The following is a 16,481-nucleotide window of genomic DNA, read 5'->3' on the forward strand; positions in this document are numbered from 1 at the left end:
GCGTCAAGTGGCCGCCTTCTTGGAAAGAAATGCAAGATGAGGCCAACAGATACCACAATACCTGTTGACTCTCTGGTCTCTCCGCTTCAAGCCCATCCACAGACAGTTGTCTCAACTACGCCTCAAGGTAGCAGAAAACGCAGCCAGGAACAACAGGTCTTTAAATTTCAAGCATGCTTTGCCATCTGAGATGCCTTCCATTATTTGGACCTTAAGAAAGAATCACAGAATCACAGCATCTCCTTCTCTGGAGATGTTCAAGACCTGCCTGGACAAGGTCCTCTACAGCCTGCTGTGGGTGACCCTGCTTCGGCAGGGGGGTTGGACTGGGTGACCCACAGAGGTCCCTGCCAACCCCAACCATTCTGTGATTCTGTGAAAGTTCCTACACTTGCTTGGGAAACATCGCCTGATGACAGAGTTCAAACAGCGCCTTTTTTTTTTTCCCCCAGAATGGTTTATTCTGATAAATGGGATACTAATTTTTTTTCTCTAGTGAAGAGCGTTACAGACCACTGAGTTATTTGTTTAGGAAGCAGCTTTTTGAAAAAGATCTGAACTGCTCATCCTTTCGCTCCCGCTACGCTGAGAGTTTGCAAAACGGCTTCAGAACCAAAAGCCCGGAGCCATCAAAAGCTTTAACAGAAAAAAAAAGAGGCAAACTTGATGCCTTCTGCAGTCACGGTATGAGATGATGTGGCTGTTCTGGGGCTGATACCAGGCTGTAGATGTACCAGATGTAGATGTTTTCACGCAGCAAAGCATATGCAGAAAAACAAGCCAGGGAAGGTTTCAAATGGGCGAACGGCAACGCGCCCGCAATAATCCAACATGGCAAAGGTTGAACTGCAGAAAGCCAAATTCCACGCACGGCTAGACTGCGCTTCAAGCCCTCTCGCTCTGAAAGCTGAACCAAGTGGTGCTCTGATGACTCACGAGATGCAGAGCACCAAGGCGTGAAATAGCAGGTATCTGGTCAAGCACCAGCGCTCATCCCCTGCTCAGGAGAGGCAAAGTCCCCCAGCATCACTTGGAAACCCTTCCATGCGCCTCCGGACTGTATGCAAAACGATGCAGATCACCGTTTTCCTCGGGATTTGGAAACAAAAGCTGTGGATTTCTGTCTAGGATGATCTTCTCCATGTGCTTTTTATCGAGCCTGAGTATGGTCATGGGCCCTGCTCCGGCCATGGGGAAGAGGAGACCTCCCACTAGCCTCACCATGGCAGTCAACATTAAATCTGAACTTGTAACTATCCAGTTTAAGGTTTAAAAAGGGTAATGTCACATTAGACAAAAAAATCTTACCTATATTCCATATGTAACAGTTTTTCATAACGATACACGCATTGATCTAGAGAGCTGATATGACCCATTTCATGGGAGGTACGTTTTCAGCAAACAACTGAACAAGCAAAACGTATCGAAATTTCCTAAGATAAGGAGAAACCTTTGTTCAAAACTGTGCATGTTTCCTTTCATCAAAATTTACAGGGGAAGTTATAAAACATTTGTAGTCCAAAAGCAGAAATCAGCTTTTTTTGCTCTTGCAGAGATCTAATTCCGATGGCAACACAGAAGTGTTGACAAGTCCTATACTGACAAAGCACGGACTAAAGAATTTAATATTGATTTATGAAATGGAAACGGGGGCAAGATAAAACACAAAGAATTAATCTCTTCTTTGCCCAGTCTGCCTCTCTATAATTCACATGAAAATCATAAATAGAGAGTTTTTTAGACTCCAGGAAGCCTCTACCACAGCTTGCCTTGTCCCACACGCATAAGGTTCGTGACAAAAAAAATGCTCTCTTGAGCATCTGAAATGGTAATTTTATTCTTATTTTTGTATTACCATTTTTACTACCTTTCAATATGCCGTGCTCTACCAGGTGCAGACAGGCAAAATAAAAACCCGAAAGGAAGCCGACAGGTTTACAGGCTTGGCACCCACTGCCCATTTCAGGGCTCTCTTGGGAAACGCGTGCTTTGATTCTCTGGATGGTGAAGGTCCTCTCTTTGCCCTTCGGGTAACAGCGTTTGCACCCTGGGAGCACTATTTGCTTTTCATCAACAGGATTTCTCGTTCTCTGCCAGATGGCTGTGGACCACAGCTTCCATAGGACGGGCTGGGCTGGGCTCAACTCTATCCATCACCCGTAGGCAAGAATGAAGTCACGGAGGTATCTCCTGCCTCCTTCCTCTTCTCAGTGGTAGCCCCTTCTTGCAGCGGCTGGTTTCTGCTCTCCCAAGGAGCTGCAGCAACAGGGAGCACATTTGTCCTGACCAAGAAACCTCTGAAGTTCTCCTTAAACTCTCCTCCCCATCTCCTCTTTTGCACCTAAGGATGGAAGCAGCGGTACCGTCCCTTCTAGCTGACCCCGCATCTGGGATCTTCAAAGCTCGACCACCTCCTGCTCTGGGAGCACTATTTGCTTTTCATCAACAGGATTTCTTGTTCTCTGCCAGATGGCTGTGGACCACAGCTTCCATAGGATGGGCTGGGCTGGGCTCAACTCTGTCCATCACCCGTAGGCAAGAATGAAGTCACGGAGGTACCTCCTGCCTTCTTCCTCTTCTCAGCGATAGCCCCTTCTTGCAGCGGCTGGTTTCTGCTCTCCCAAGGAGCTGCAGCAACTGGGAGCACATTTGTCCTGACCAAGAAACCTCTGAAGTTCTCCTTAAACTCTCCTCCCCATCTCCTCTTTTGCACCTAAGGATGGAAGCAGTGGTACCATCCCTTCTAGCTGACCCCGCATCTGGGATCTTCAAAGCTCGACCACCTCCTGCCCTGGGAGCACTATTTGCGTTTCATCAACAGGATTTCTTGTTCTCTGCCAGATGGCTGTGGACCACAGCTTCCATAGGATGGGCTGGGCTGGGCTCAACTCTGTCCATCACCCGTAGGCAAGAATGAAGTCACGGAGGTATCTCCTGCCTCCTTCCTCTTCTCAGCGGTAGCCCCTTCTTGCAGCGGCTGGTTTCTGCTCTCCCAAGGAGTTGCAGCAACTGGGAGCACATTTGTCCTGACCAAGAAACCTCTGAAGTTCTCCTTAAACTCTCCTCCCCATCTCCTCTTTTGCACCTAAGGATGGAAGCAGTGCTACCGTCCCTTCTAGCTGACCCCACATCTGGGATCTTCGAAGCTCGACCACCTCCTGCCCTGGGAGCACTATTTGCGTTTCATCAACAGGATTTCTCGTTCTCTGCCAGATGGCTGTGGACCAAAGCTTCCATAGGACGGGCTGGGCCGGGCTCAACTCTGTCCATCACTTGTAGGCAAGCATGAAGTCATGGAGGTATCTCCTGCCTCCTTCGTCTTCTCAGTGGTAGCCCCTTCTTGCAGTGGCTGGTTTCTGCTCTCCCAAGGAGCTGCAGCAACTGGGAGCACATTTGTCCTGACCAAGAAACCTCTGAAGTTCTCCTTAAACTCTCCTCCCCATCTCCTCTTTTGCACCTAAGGATGGAAGCAGTGGTACCATCCCTTCTAGCTGACCCCACATCTGGGATCTTCAAAACTCGACCACCTCCTGCCCTTGAAATCTCGGTATCTCTGCCCAAACCCCCTCGCATCTCCCCCACCCTCCAACAGTGCTTTGCTGCCACGTAAGTCGATTCTGCTTGCCAAACTCGGGAACCACGAGCTGGAGTTCGAGACAGATGACCTACCAGGGTTAATTCATGTCACTCAATAAGAATCGCATTTGTGGCAGACGTGGCCCTAAGGGCCTTGTCCAAAGCACAGAGCAATTTAAAAGGCTTCCACCGACTCCAGCAGGCATTGGTTCAGGACGATTAAAGAATTAGCCTTGATTTCTAAAGCAAATGAGCTTTTAGAGACTTTGGCTTTCTTTGTCTCCACGCTTGGGCTTGGAGCACAGTTACAGTGAGACCCAGCCCCATCGATTTGCCTTTAACAGAGCTGCCTAAAGATCCCATAAAGGCAAGTGAAAACATCAGGCTTAACCTCCGTAAAACTCATCACTGAGGTCACGTAAAGATGGAAACTGAGTAAAATTCATCACTGAGGTCACGTAAATCACAGAATCACAGAATGTTCGGGGTTGGCAGGGACCTCTGTGGGTCACCCAGCCCAACCCCCTGCCCAAGCAGGGTCACCCACAGCAGGCTGCACAGCACCGCGTCCAGGCGGATGTCTATCTCCAGAGAAGGAGACTCCACAGCCTCCCTGGGCAGCCTGGGCCAGGGCTCCATCACCCTCAGAGGGAAGAAATTCTTCCTCAAGTTCAAAAGGAACTTCCTCTGCTTCAGTTTGTGCCCATTGCCCCTTGTCCTGTCTGGACACCTGCCTCCTGGTGTGTCTACCACACCTCCCAGTTTAGTGTCATCAGCAAACTTGCTGAGGGTACATTCTAACTCTTCATCCAGGTCATTGATGAAGAAGTTGAACAAGGCTGGAAAGATGGAAACTGAGTAAAACTCATCACTGAGGTCACGTAAAAATGGAGACTGAATTTAGATATCAACAAGCCTACGGAAGATAGAACGAAAAGCTGAGAGTTTCTCCACCTTGTATACCACAGTACTAAGGAATGAAAACGCAGCGTGTTTCAGCTACCCCGGCCCAAAGGCAGTATTTACGTACCAGGAGTGACCGACCGTGTCTAACTCCCGCTCTGCGTGCCTGTCGCCCGCTAAAGACACACTAACCACATTCCATGTTGTAAGCTATTTGACTCAATTAAAATCAAAAGTCCCCGTTGTACCTGAAGCCACTGGGAATTCCCAGGCTCCGGCTGCAATCCCACGTCACCCAGAGCAGGCTGCACAGGACCACGTCCAGGCGGGGCTTGAATATCTCCAGAGAAGGAGACTCCACAACTTCCCTGGGCAGCCTGGGCCAGGGCTCTGTCACCCTCAGAGGGAAGAAGTTCTTCCTCATCTTCAGCTGGAGGTTCCTCTGCTTCAGTTTGTGCCCATTGCCCCTTGTCCTGTCGCTGGGCACCACTGAGAAGAGTTTGGCCCCATCCTCCTGACACCCACAGATCTGCAAACTCCGCTCAGGCTTTACAAACACAACGAACTATGCTGGTAGCAGTTTTTCCATCGCGAGGAAAACCCTAGCAAGGGGCACAGCGTTCCCAGACAGGAACACGATGCACCAAAGGAAAATCCCCCTGGACCCAGAGCTCTCTTTTTCTGCAGTATTTTGAGGTAGGTTAAATAACAGCCCTACGGTACGGCCATGCAACCACACAGGGCCGCGGAAACGGAGCAGCGTGCCCAGGGACGAGCTCAAACACCAACTGTGCTTTCCATCAAGCCCGACTTTTTGACTTTTTTTCCCCCCCCCTTTATTTTTAAACTGAACCTGATGCTTTTTCAGTCCTGCTTCCCAGCTGATACCTTGTGCTGAAGCTTCTGCTGGGTTTTCCAAAACTGCCCGAAAACATTTCCAACGCTAATTTGAGAAAAATATACTGACAATTTGCTTCCAGGCTTCTTTGTAACCGAACACATTTACCCTTTAAAAACAGTTTTTTATCTATTCAAATCCGACATTTTCAATTCGTGCGTGCCGTGGTGAGAAAAGTCATTCTGAGCCAAACCAGCTTTTAATTTTATCATTTGTATACTTCTGCTCCTTTCAGCAAATCATATGCTGAAATCAGAGGGTGAATTTCCACCGCTGCCTGCGAGCGGGTCTCTCTTGCTGTGAGACTCTGCATGGTACAAAGTAAAATCCTAGGGAAGAAATATGCTCTGGGTTACCTCCAGGGATGCTCCAGGTCAAAATTAAACCTATGAAGGGGCCTACAGTTGACTTTGATCTTCTAAGTAATGCTTTCTCGTCTTCCCTAGGAATTATCTATTGCAGGTTAACTCCACTCATTACACTGGGGTAAGACAGTAGCTGTTAAGTGAAAACAGGGATTTGAGGTTTACACCTCACTTTGCCTTTTAAACTAACGTGAAGTGAGAGCTCAAATCCCAATAAACCTCCCAAGATCAGGTCGGACTTTACCGGACGTCACCGTGACTCTTTCCTTGGGCAGATGTCTCATAAATGGACAACGCTCTCACTGTAACTGAAAGAAATACTTGGGAATAAATAGGTCTAAGGTAAAAAAAGGAAAAAATACCCTGGCAAGAGACTTTGCAAGTGTTTGAAAGGAGATAGGAGCAGAGGAACTGTGACTAATCAGACATATATTCATATTTGGAAAACGCAATGATAATGCCTTGAAAAGTTGACTCAACTTTGCTATTATTAAACAGGAGCTGCTGTTTTGAGAGGAAAGATGCTTTGTGATTTCTCACCGCGAGGCTTTTGAACTTTAATCTATAACCCACAAAAGGGTGCAAGAGGAGGCTGGAAATTATGCTGAGCTTAATTATACTTCATGTGAATTATTCAGAAGTGCAGCGGAGAGACTAAAAATTTATTTCATACAAAGAAGCTTGACATTTTAATTGGTCCTTCAGAAAAGAGACAAAACAATTTCCTCGCCCGAAAATTTACATCTTCCCCACCAAAGCAGCAGCCTCGGCCGAGCAGAACTTCATTAACCAGATTAATTATCACGCCGGCGCCTGCCTCCCCAGGTGTGCAGCCCAGGTGAGAAGCGCGGCCCCCACCCCGGTAGAACAGGCGACAGACTGAGGGCACCGTACCTTGGTCGTTGGCCATTTTGTCGGGATGCTCGACTGCAAGAGAGAGAGACAATGTCATTAGAGGCTGAGGGCTCCACGTCATGGGATGAGTTTTACCATTCCCTTTTTTCAGAGAGATCCTGGAGGACTGAGAGGACAAACACAGAATCATAGAATCACAGAACATCTCAAGTCGGATGGGATCCGTGAGGACCCTGGAGCCCAACACCCTGCTCCTCACAGGACTGCCTAAAACTAAACCATTCGGACCAAAAGTATCATCCAGATGGTCCTGGAACTCTGAGCACAGGTTGAACAATGCCTCCTGCCAGATACTTTCACCAAGTTCTTCCAGATGTGAAACCTTTAGCACAGCATTTTCTCATTCTCTTGTTCTCTTACATAATCACAGAATGGTCGGGGTTGGAAGGGACCTCTGTGGGTCACCCAGTCCAACCCCCTGCCCAAGCAGGGTCACCCACAGCAGGCTGCACAGCACCGCGTCCAGGTGGGGCTTGAATATCTCCAGAGGAGACTCCACAACCTCCCTGGGCAGCCTGGGCCAGGGCTCCGTCACCCTCAGAGGGAAGAAGTTCTTCCTCCTGTTCAAATGGAACTTCCTCTGCTTCAGTTTGTGCCCGTTGCCCCTTGTCCTGTCACTGGGCACCACTGCAAAGAGCTTGGCCCCATCCTCCTGACCCCCACCCTGCAGATATTTAGAGGCATTTCTAAGGTCCCCTCTCAGCCTTCTCTTCTCCAGGCTGAACAAGCCCAGCTCCCTCAGCCTCTCCTCGTAGGAGAGATGCTCCAGTCCCCTCCTCATCCTCGTAGTCCTCTGCTGATGATCCAGGAAGTTTAACTAAGCAAGGAGGGAAAGAGAGAGAGACGCTGCTTCTTTGAATAATTACAGTCAAATCACCTACCAGTTGAAAGCTCAGTCTGACTGATATTATCATTGTTTCAGCTTTTGACAAAGGGGTTTAAAACTATTTACACGTTTTTGCATAATAACCATAAAAGACAGCGTGCTCTGAAGTGCACCAGACAAGACTTCCAAATTCAATACATATATTAAAAGCTTTCCTGCACGGCTACAGCTTCTGACTATTTATGATACGGCTGAGGGAATTAAACTTTCCTCAGATTCATAAGCAGCTACCATCGTAGCGCATTATCCAGTCCTCTGCTTAATAAATTATGCAGGAACCTTAAGTACAGGAAACTGGGGGAGAAAGAAGTGATTTAGCACGTGACTCTGGAAGTCTCATAACCCCTGCCTGCAGGCGCAGAGCACGCTGCTCCCCTTGCTGCTAAAGCCACCGCAAAACCTCCTCTAGAGCGTGGCATCACAGAATGGTAGGGGTTGGAAGGGACCTCTGTGGGTCACCCAGTCCAACCCCCTGCCCAAGCAGGGTCACCTGCAGTAGGCTGTAGAGGACCTTATCAAGAAGAGAAGGCTGAGAGGGGACCTTAGAAATGCTTACAAATATCTGCAGGGTGGGTGTCAGGAGGATGGGGCCAGACTCTTTCCAGTGGTGCCCAGCGACAGGACAAGGGGCAACGGCCACAAACTGAAGCAGAGGAAGCTCCAGCTGAACACGAGGAAGAACTTCTTCCCTCTGAGGGTGACAGAGCCCTGGAACAGGCTGCCCAGGGAGGTTGTGGAGTCTCCTTCTCTGGAGATATTCCAGACCCGCCTCGTGCTAGGAACAAATGGGGGTACTGAGCTAGCAGTAATTCACATTTACAGGCGCATCTACCAGCCCCACGCCTGTAGCAGGAGGGGAGTAGCTCCTCTGATGACTCCCAAACCCTAAGTTAATTTCCCCCCCGCCTCCACTTTTTGACTTGGATGCAGAGAAGCGGGGTACACGGAGCAAAACGTCCGAGAAACCTGTGAGCACACGCTTCCCCGCGGAGCCATACCCGGGCTCATCGCCTTTCCTTTAGGACAAAGGCATTCCTGAAAACGCGAGAACTTCCTCGTGCCCACCACCACCTCCGTCCGGGTGCTGATGCCACCTCCACGCTGCCCTGGCATCGCTCGGCTTCTCCGGGGGATGGTGGAGGCGAAACCCGCGACACCGCGGTGCCATCACTGCCGCATCCCCCGGCGGGTAACTACCCGCTCCCGACATGTCGCGGGTGTCGCGACGGGTGCCGGTTATGGACAGGGATGCGCTGCCAAACCACGACGCCCAGGCAGCGTTAGAGGGCACTGCAGGGCTAGAAATGCCGCCCCACAGCACCCTGGGCAAGGGGAGGGTCACGGCGGGGACCCCGCAGCCATCGCCGGGCTCTTTCAGAAATGCTACGGTGGCATCTCGGGACCTGGCGCCCTGCAGAAAGCCCACGGATGGTTCTGCTTGCTGGTCTTAGCACGATGGGAATAGCTGGGAAGGTTGTTATGACACTCAGCCCGTGGCTTCTTCCTCCCTCTCTCTCCTCCTGTCCACTTTTCCCTCTAAAAAAACACCCGATCCAGTGTTTTATTCATGCCCGACATTATGGTTATAGGTACGTTAACAGGCATCTTTTTTCCATTTATTTCATTTTTTCCATCTTGCTATTAGATTTTCTGCGATTCCGATCAGCAGAATACTACTCCCTAATTTTCTGCAATTACAGGAGCTCAGTGCACAAGGAATGTCTGTTTGGGAAGCAACATTCAGCAAGCGCGGTTCTGAGATTTGCTTCTTTCTGTAACAGATGCAAAAAAGAATCGCTGACAAGTTACTTAAAAGATGGAGGAAATCCTCCTTCCTCTGGCTATCACCGGGTCATTCACACACTCTTTAGCTGGCACATCGCAACGGGCCGTTGCAAATAAATTTCAGGCTATTTATCTGCTTCTGCAACTTAATTTCTGAAAATTGTACGCCATAAAAATAATGTCACATCGAGAGCTGGAATTTAACTTCAGGGGAAATCCATGACCATACACTGTGAAAGACACCACTATTTGAGCACTCTCTGCTTCTCTTCCATATATACGTATACATACATGCGTACACATAATATTTACTAAAGTCACAGAATCACAGCATGGTTGGGGTTGGAAGGGCCCTCTGTGGGTCACCCAGCCCAACCCCCTGCCCAAGCAGGGTCACCCAGAGCAGGCTGCACAGCACCGCGTCCAGGCGGGGCTGGAATATCTCCAGAGAAGGAGACTCCACAGCCTCCCTGGGCAGCCTGGGCCAGGGCTCCGTCACCCTCAGAGGGAAGAAGTTCTTCCTCATCTTCAGTTCTTCCTCTGTTTCAGTTTGTGCCCATTGCCCCTTGTCCTGTCGCTGGGCACCACTGAGAAGAGTCTGGCCCCATCCTCCTGACACCCACCCTGCAGATATTTATAAGCATTTCTAAGGTCCCCTCTCAGCCTTCTCTCCTCCAGGCTGAACAAGCCCAGCTCCCTCAGCCTCTCCTCGTAGGAGAGATGCTCCAGTCCCCTCATCATCCTTGTAGCCCAAAGTCATCCAGACTTGGTAAGGAGTAAGAAAAATCCTAGTAACAACCTCCAGTTTTGGCCCAAATTATAGAACAATAAAAAAGGTGGGATGTTCAATCCCATTTTATCCCTCTGTTCCAGGTCCCTAAGAATGTGTGTATCCGACTCTCCACGCTTTCAGCGACAAATTTAACCAGCCGGAGCATAAAAAAAGCAGATCCTCGACTGATGCAAACTGTCGTAGGTTGATTGAAGTTCAGGGTGCAACGACAATTTACGTAAGCTAAGGGTTTGCCCGTTTGCCTGTATATTATCATCAGCGGAGCGGCGGTGGAAGAATATAAACTCATTGCTCCGTGGTGGCGTTATTTACTACTAAACATATCTCTTTCTCACAGATCGGTACATTTTCATTAGTAAAGGAAAGTCGCTACAAATATCCACACTGCAATTACACCCCGAGTAATGGCTTGCCTTCCTTGGAGGAGCTTTATGGGCTGTAATACAGGAAACGAGACAGTGGGTGACTTCATTGATCTTTGATGCTTGTTTAGTTCCTCGTGGTTTACAACTCCCTCTGATCACGACACAGATTTGCCGTCAGAGCGTGCATTACCGTATGGCACATACACATCTTCGGTTAATAATCATTAAGGGCAGGAAACCAACATTTCTGCATAATTCAGAACGCGCTCCAGACTTCAGAAAGTCTTTTCACCTCCAACGTAGGGGCAGATTTGTCAAAAAACCGGTTGAATAGTATTGAACGTGACATATTTAGGGTGGATATCATGAAGTATTCATGGCAGGGTATAATACGGAGTCCTTGTAGGCTATTACAAGACGTAACAAATGTATAAAATCATCTATTTGGTATCTGTTGATGCTGTCTGATCTAGAATTCATTCCCCAAATGAGTTTTACGGTACTTTGTGTAAACATTACAAAGTAGGCGCTATCAAGTGCATTAATCTTGTGGTTTAGTTAGCTATCTGGGTCTCTATATCTCTTCATATCTCATTAGTCTGCCGTTATTGCATTTTGATGCCTTGAGTCATTTCAAACCCGGTCTAATAGACTGCTGCTGCTTGGCACAAATCGTGAGCGTGAAATTAATTTGGCACCATCCGCCCGACGGAGATGGAGCGCCCGCAAAGCGCCATCTCTTCACATCGCACGGCAGCGGAGAACGAGCCATCAGGATCCTACCAAGAACTCAGTCCAAGCCAAACATGACTTGGACGAGGAAGTCCTGCAAACTTGGGGAGGTGGTGATCAGCTCAGAACAAATTGAGAATATTTTTCATTTTTTTTTAATGACTCTTGCTAATTCATGAAAACTGTCGTATGAGGCTTTTCACTCCCAGCCTGAATGGGATTTGCTGTTCACACGAAGGTTTGCTGAAAGACCAGCTCAAACACAAGCTCTCGCCAAACCAACCCACCGCCCAAAGGCGACGGCGCGGGGCCACGTGTCACCTCTTCCCTGCAGTCATCCTGCCTGGCTTTGGTACAGCTCGCGTTAAACGGAGTCACTTCTAATTGCTTAAAGAGGCTCAATTAGGAACACAATTAGTGTGAACGCTAATTCCATGCCTCTCAAGGCACAGGTTTGAGTCTGAATTTCACAGAATCATAGAATGGTAGGGGTTGGAAGGGACCTCTGTGGGTCACCCAGTCCAACCCCCTGCCCAAGCAGGGTCACCTACAGTAGGCTGTAGAGGACCTTGTCCAGGCGGGGCTTGAATATCTCCAGAGAAGGAGACTCCACAACCTCCCTGGGCAGCCTGGGCCAGGGCTCCGTCACCCTCAGAGGGAAGAAGTTCTTCCTCGTGTTCAGCTGGAGCTTCCTCTGCTTCAGTTTGTGCCCGTTGCCCCTTGTCCTGTCGCTGGGCACCACTGGAAAGAGTCTGGCCCCGTCCTCCTGACACCCACCCTGCAGATATTTAGAGGCATTTCTAAGGTCTCCTCTCAGCCTTCTCTTCTCCAGGCTGAACAAGCCCAGCTCCCTCAGCCTCTCCTCGTAGGAGAGATGCTCCAGTCCCCTCACCATCCTCGTAGCCCTCTGCTGGACTCTCTCCAGTCCTAACTTCTAACTCTCTTTCCCTAACTTTCCTCCAGCCCTGACTTCTCAGGCCCAGCCTGTGTCCAGTTCCACCTACCTTCTGCCAAGATGTTATTTTTACACACCGATCCCTGGACTGTCTCTAGAGCAGACACGGTGCTAACGCGCTCTCTCCTCCGCCACGCTTCTTTCACAGAATCACAGAATAGTAGGGGTTGGAAGGGACCTCTGTGGGTCATCTAGTCCAACCCCCCTGCCGAAGCAGGGTCACCTACAGTAGGCTGCACAGGATCTTGTCCAGGCGGGTCTTGAATATCTCCAGAGAAGGAGACTCCACAACCTCCCTGGGCAGCCTGTTCCAGGGCTCTGTCACCCTCAGAGGGAAGAAGTTCCTCCTCATGTTCAGACGGAACTTCCTGTGCCTCAGTTTGTGCCCATTGCCCCTTGTCCTGTCACTGGGCACCACTGAAAAGAGCTTGGCCCCATCCTCCTGACACCCACCCTGCAGATATTTGTAGGCATTTATAAGGTCCCCTCTCAGCCTTCTCTTCTTCAGGCTGAACAAGCCCAGTTCCCTCAACCTCTCCTCGTAGTGGAGATGCTCCAGTCCCCTCACCATTTCCTGGAATAGGTTCGCTGTTTATGTCACCTGAATTTTTCATTAACTACACTAAAGGTAATTTTACACCTTTGTGCCAACGAATGAGCGACAGTTAAAATACCGGGAGCGGAGCTGCGGCAAGCACCTTGCTTCCCACTCACGGTAATATTGCTTACATCTTCATAACTAATAATTTCTGGGCAGACCGTGTCAGCCCTCCGCACAGACAGGCAGCGGGGAAGAGAGGAGAGGAATATATCTCCGCGTTAATTTGAAACTGAGCCTGCTACAAGTGCGGTCCTCTGCTCTCATGAACGCATCGGCGCTGAAATACCAGCCTGTTCCTTCTCACTGGTCACTACGGGAGAGGGATCAGGCATTAATTAGTCTGTTGTTAATGACAGGTACCGAAAAAATAGCTGGAGCAACTCTCCCCACCCAGAGTCAGGCTGCATCTCGGTTTGCTGAGATTTTTAATCATAATTTTGCATGGCTGCTCTTGATATGAGTGAGTCATTCCGGGTTCCTAGAGGATCCCAAATGAAAAGGGACCTCCCTAGAGAAATCCCGTCAGATCCAATTAGCTTTATTATTGACAGTAGAAAGTTAGGTGGTGTCAGAGTGCTTTCCCCCAGCTGACTGAATTTAAAAATACAGTTACTGCCTCATTATGTGGTTTACTTTTGTCAACTACACTATGTAGCATTTTGCTTTTATCTCTCACTACCAGTTTCAAGTAGTAGGATCTCTTCTGGCTGACATGGAATTAATTGCAAAGCTCCCGCAGAGGCATCAGAAAATTCTATGTATCATTAATATCCAGATGACACAGATCCAAACCTTTCAGCGTCCGGAAGAAAATCGGATCGGAAAGGGGCCCCACTCCCTTGGCGTTGCGAGCTTGGATTCTGAAGTAGTAGATGGTGTCCAGGTTGAGGTCCACGATCTGGTGGGTGAGCCGGTCACCGCTGATGGACTCCATAATCCAGTCATCAATCGGAGCGTTCTTGTCCAAAGTATAGAAGAGGATGTAAGCTGAATAAACACAGTCTCTCAGTTAGTACTGCAATCAAATTTTAACACGCTTCCTTTACTATATATATATATAAAATTCAGATTTCTTAAAAATTGGGGTTTTATTTTTAAAAGCAGTGATGGCACGTGGCCGATCAAAATAGCTTTGAGGAACGTTACGACATCACACATTTGTCTATATTTAGAACAAAACCACGATTACAGTATGCACTGTAAGAAATATGGATTTTAAAAAATATACCTAAACATAAAAAATACCTATAAAAATAGGGAGCACAAGTTAAAAGGCTGTTACAAGCGCATTTCTCAAATTCAGGTGCACCATTCAGTCTGATGGCTGCTATAAACCATACAACCTAAGTCTTCAGTGTTTCAGTGCCGAAATAAAACTAAATAGCATTAATGATACACGTTAGTTACTGGGTGCTTGCGGGAAGCCACGCAGTATTTCTTGGCAAATGTAGGGGAAAGTATTTTGGGGAAAAGAATGAAGAATTAAAAATTTTGGTAACCTGGAATTTTGGTAACTTAGAGTACTACATTAACTACTTACCACTGAACAAAACTTAAAAATTTTAGAACTTAGAGAGCAGAAGTATCAGTCTTAGGAAATGGTAACAGTTTGTAGGAATTACCCTACCAGCAAACAAAATTTTGGGAAGAACTAAAAAGCCTTTAAGCAAGGCTGAGAGATCTAGCACTCTCCGCAATACCAGTTTCTGCCTAACTTGGAAAACATCCTCTTCACTTTTCCCAAAATGCTCCCTGGCAAATCAGTCATACGCAAAAAAATCCTACTCTAAATCTGGTCCTCAGTGCCGTGCCGCAGGAGCGAGCTACTGGAGCGGGGAGAGCCCAGGTGGGTCTTCTGGGCTTCATCTTTGTGCCCGGATCCAAAACCACCACAAAGTTGGAGGAAGCCTCCTTATTGCTATTTCTCTATTCTTTTCTGAAACAAAGATGCTTCTTAAAGCTCATTCCAGATGCATGGTTGCACCGGTCACGGACATGTCATGAAGTTATGAAAATATATATATGGGTTTCTCAAATTAACACAAATACACTCGCTCAAGCCTTTGTAGGGATGAAGAGCTGGTTGTTGGGGACATTTCCACCCTCCACCAGGAGCTGTTTCCTTGGTTGGATATGTCTATGAAACATTTGACCACATACACAGTAGAACAACCCCTGTGAGAGTCATTCTTCAACCAAGTGCTCCAAGAAAGTAGTTTGTGCGTGGATGTCAGGGGACCCAATCTGCTTTGCTGCAATCGACGGAAAATCCCTACACGAGCGCTGCCACGGAGTCATTTCATGCCCTGGAAGTCAGGAAAGTTTTTATTTTATCTTGCCTTTTAGTCACTGGGGAATCAGGACTATTAGCCCTCATTTCATTGTGTTGTCCATCAGAATGATCGTTTCTTCTCTCTAATGGCTAAATTACTTCAGTGTAAACAGAGCCGTTCTGTCAAAACATCCCCCTTCTGGACATGGTCATGGACAGTAAAGTGCCGATCACAGAATGGTCAGGGTTGGAAGGGACCTCTGTGGGTCACCCAGTCCAACCCCCTGCCCAAGCAGGGTCACCTACAGCAGGTTGCACAGGATCACATCCAGGTGGGTCTTGAATATCTCCAGAGAAGGAGACTCCACAGCCTCCCTGGGCAGCCTGGGCCAGGGCTCCATCACCCTCAGAGGGAAGAAGTTCTTCCTCCTGTTCAGCTGGAACTTCCTCTGCTCCAGTTTGTGCCCGTTGCCCCTTGTCCTGTCACTGGGCACCACTGGAAAGAGTCTGGCTCCATCCTCCTGACACCCACCCTGCAGATATTTCTAAGGTCTCGTCTCAGCCTTCTCTTCTCCAGGCTAAACAAGCCCAGCTCCCTCAGCCTCTCCTCGTAGGAGAGATGCTCCAGTCCCCTCCTCATCCTCGTAGCCCTCCGCTGGACTCTCTCCAGTAGCTCCTCATCTTTCTTGAACTGGGGAGCCCAGAACTGGACACAGGGCTCCAGATGGGGCCTCACTAGGGTGATAATACAGATGATAATATAGAGTGAAATTATACACAGTTATGCGAGTCGAACCCAGGAATTGCTATCACTGGGTGATGTCCACATGGAAACGTATCCTTATTTTGTTGGTAATATAAAGTGGGATACTTTCCTGGAGTGAGGTCACAACAGCTCGTCTGACGCCAGCGAAGCCCTGCTGAGTTACAGCTGTTACAACCCAACCCAGGGCTCTTCACGGCCAACGGCTCACACAGGACATCTCTCCAAAGCACCCTTCCTCTCACATTTCTATTTCTCAATGCTCCAGCAGCGTGTTGCTGGGATTACCAGCAGTAATGGTGACATACCCACGCTTTCTCATCCACAAAAATGTGTTGTAGAACTGGTCTGACCCAACTGTTTGTAGCAATGTGACCATCACGTGCATGCTTTTGAGGATGAGCAATATTTCTCCCAATAATTATATGCCTCCGAGATGTCTATTAGCAGCCCAAAATGATCATCTCAATGCAAAACTCAGCTAGAACTCTACTCTGTTTTTCAAACTATATTAACATTAAAGATTCCTTAATTAGGCACTAAGGTTACATGCAGTATTTTGGAAAATAGAATTTGTCATTGTAAGGCATCTATGAAGTTTGGTTCCTGTCAGTCAGTATTAGGGGTTTTTCCTGATCATCACTGCCTTAAGTTGTTACTGTAAAGTTAAAT

General features: G+C 48.3%; 1 protein-coding gene across 1 annotated transcript in view; it reads right to left on the minus strand.

Moving 5' to 3' along the window:
* Positions 1–16,481, minus strand: part of LOC142365643 (netrin receptor DCC) — a 678,995-nt gene that overhangs the window by 60,953 nt on the left and 601,561 nt on the right. The window contains exons 20-21 of the mRNA XM_075446652.1: positions 13,567–13,761; positions 6,637–6,669 (exon numbers count right to left, since the gene is read on the minus strand). Of these exons, the coding sequence (XP_075302767.1) occupies positions 6,637–6,669; positions 13,567–13,761 (228 nt within the window). The remainder of the gene's footprint in view (positions 1–6,636; positions 6,670–13,566; positions 13,762–16,481) is intronic.

This window comes from Opisthocomus hoazin, chromosome W (assembly GCF_030867145.1).
Source record: "Opisthocomus hoazin isolate bOpiHoa1 chromosome W, bOpiHoa1.hap1, whole genome shotgun sequence".
Classification (NCBI taxonomy): domain Eukaryota; kingdom Metazoa; phylum Chordata; class Aves; order Opisthocomiformes; family Opisthocomidae; genus Opisthocomus; species Opisthocomus hoazin.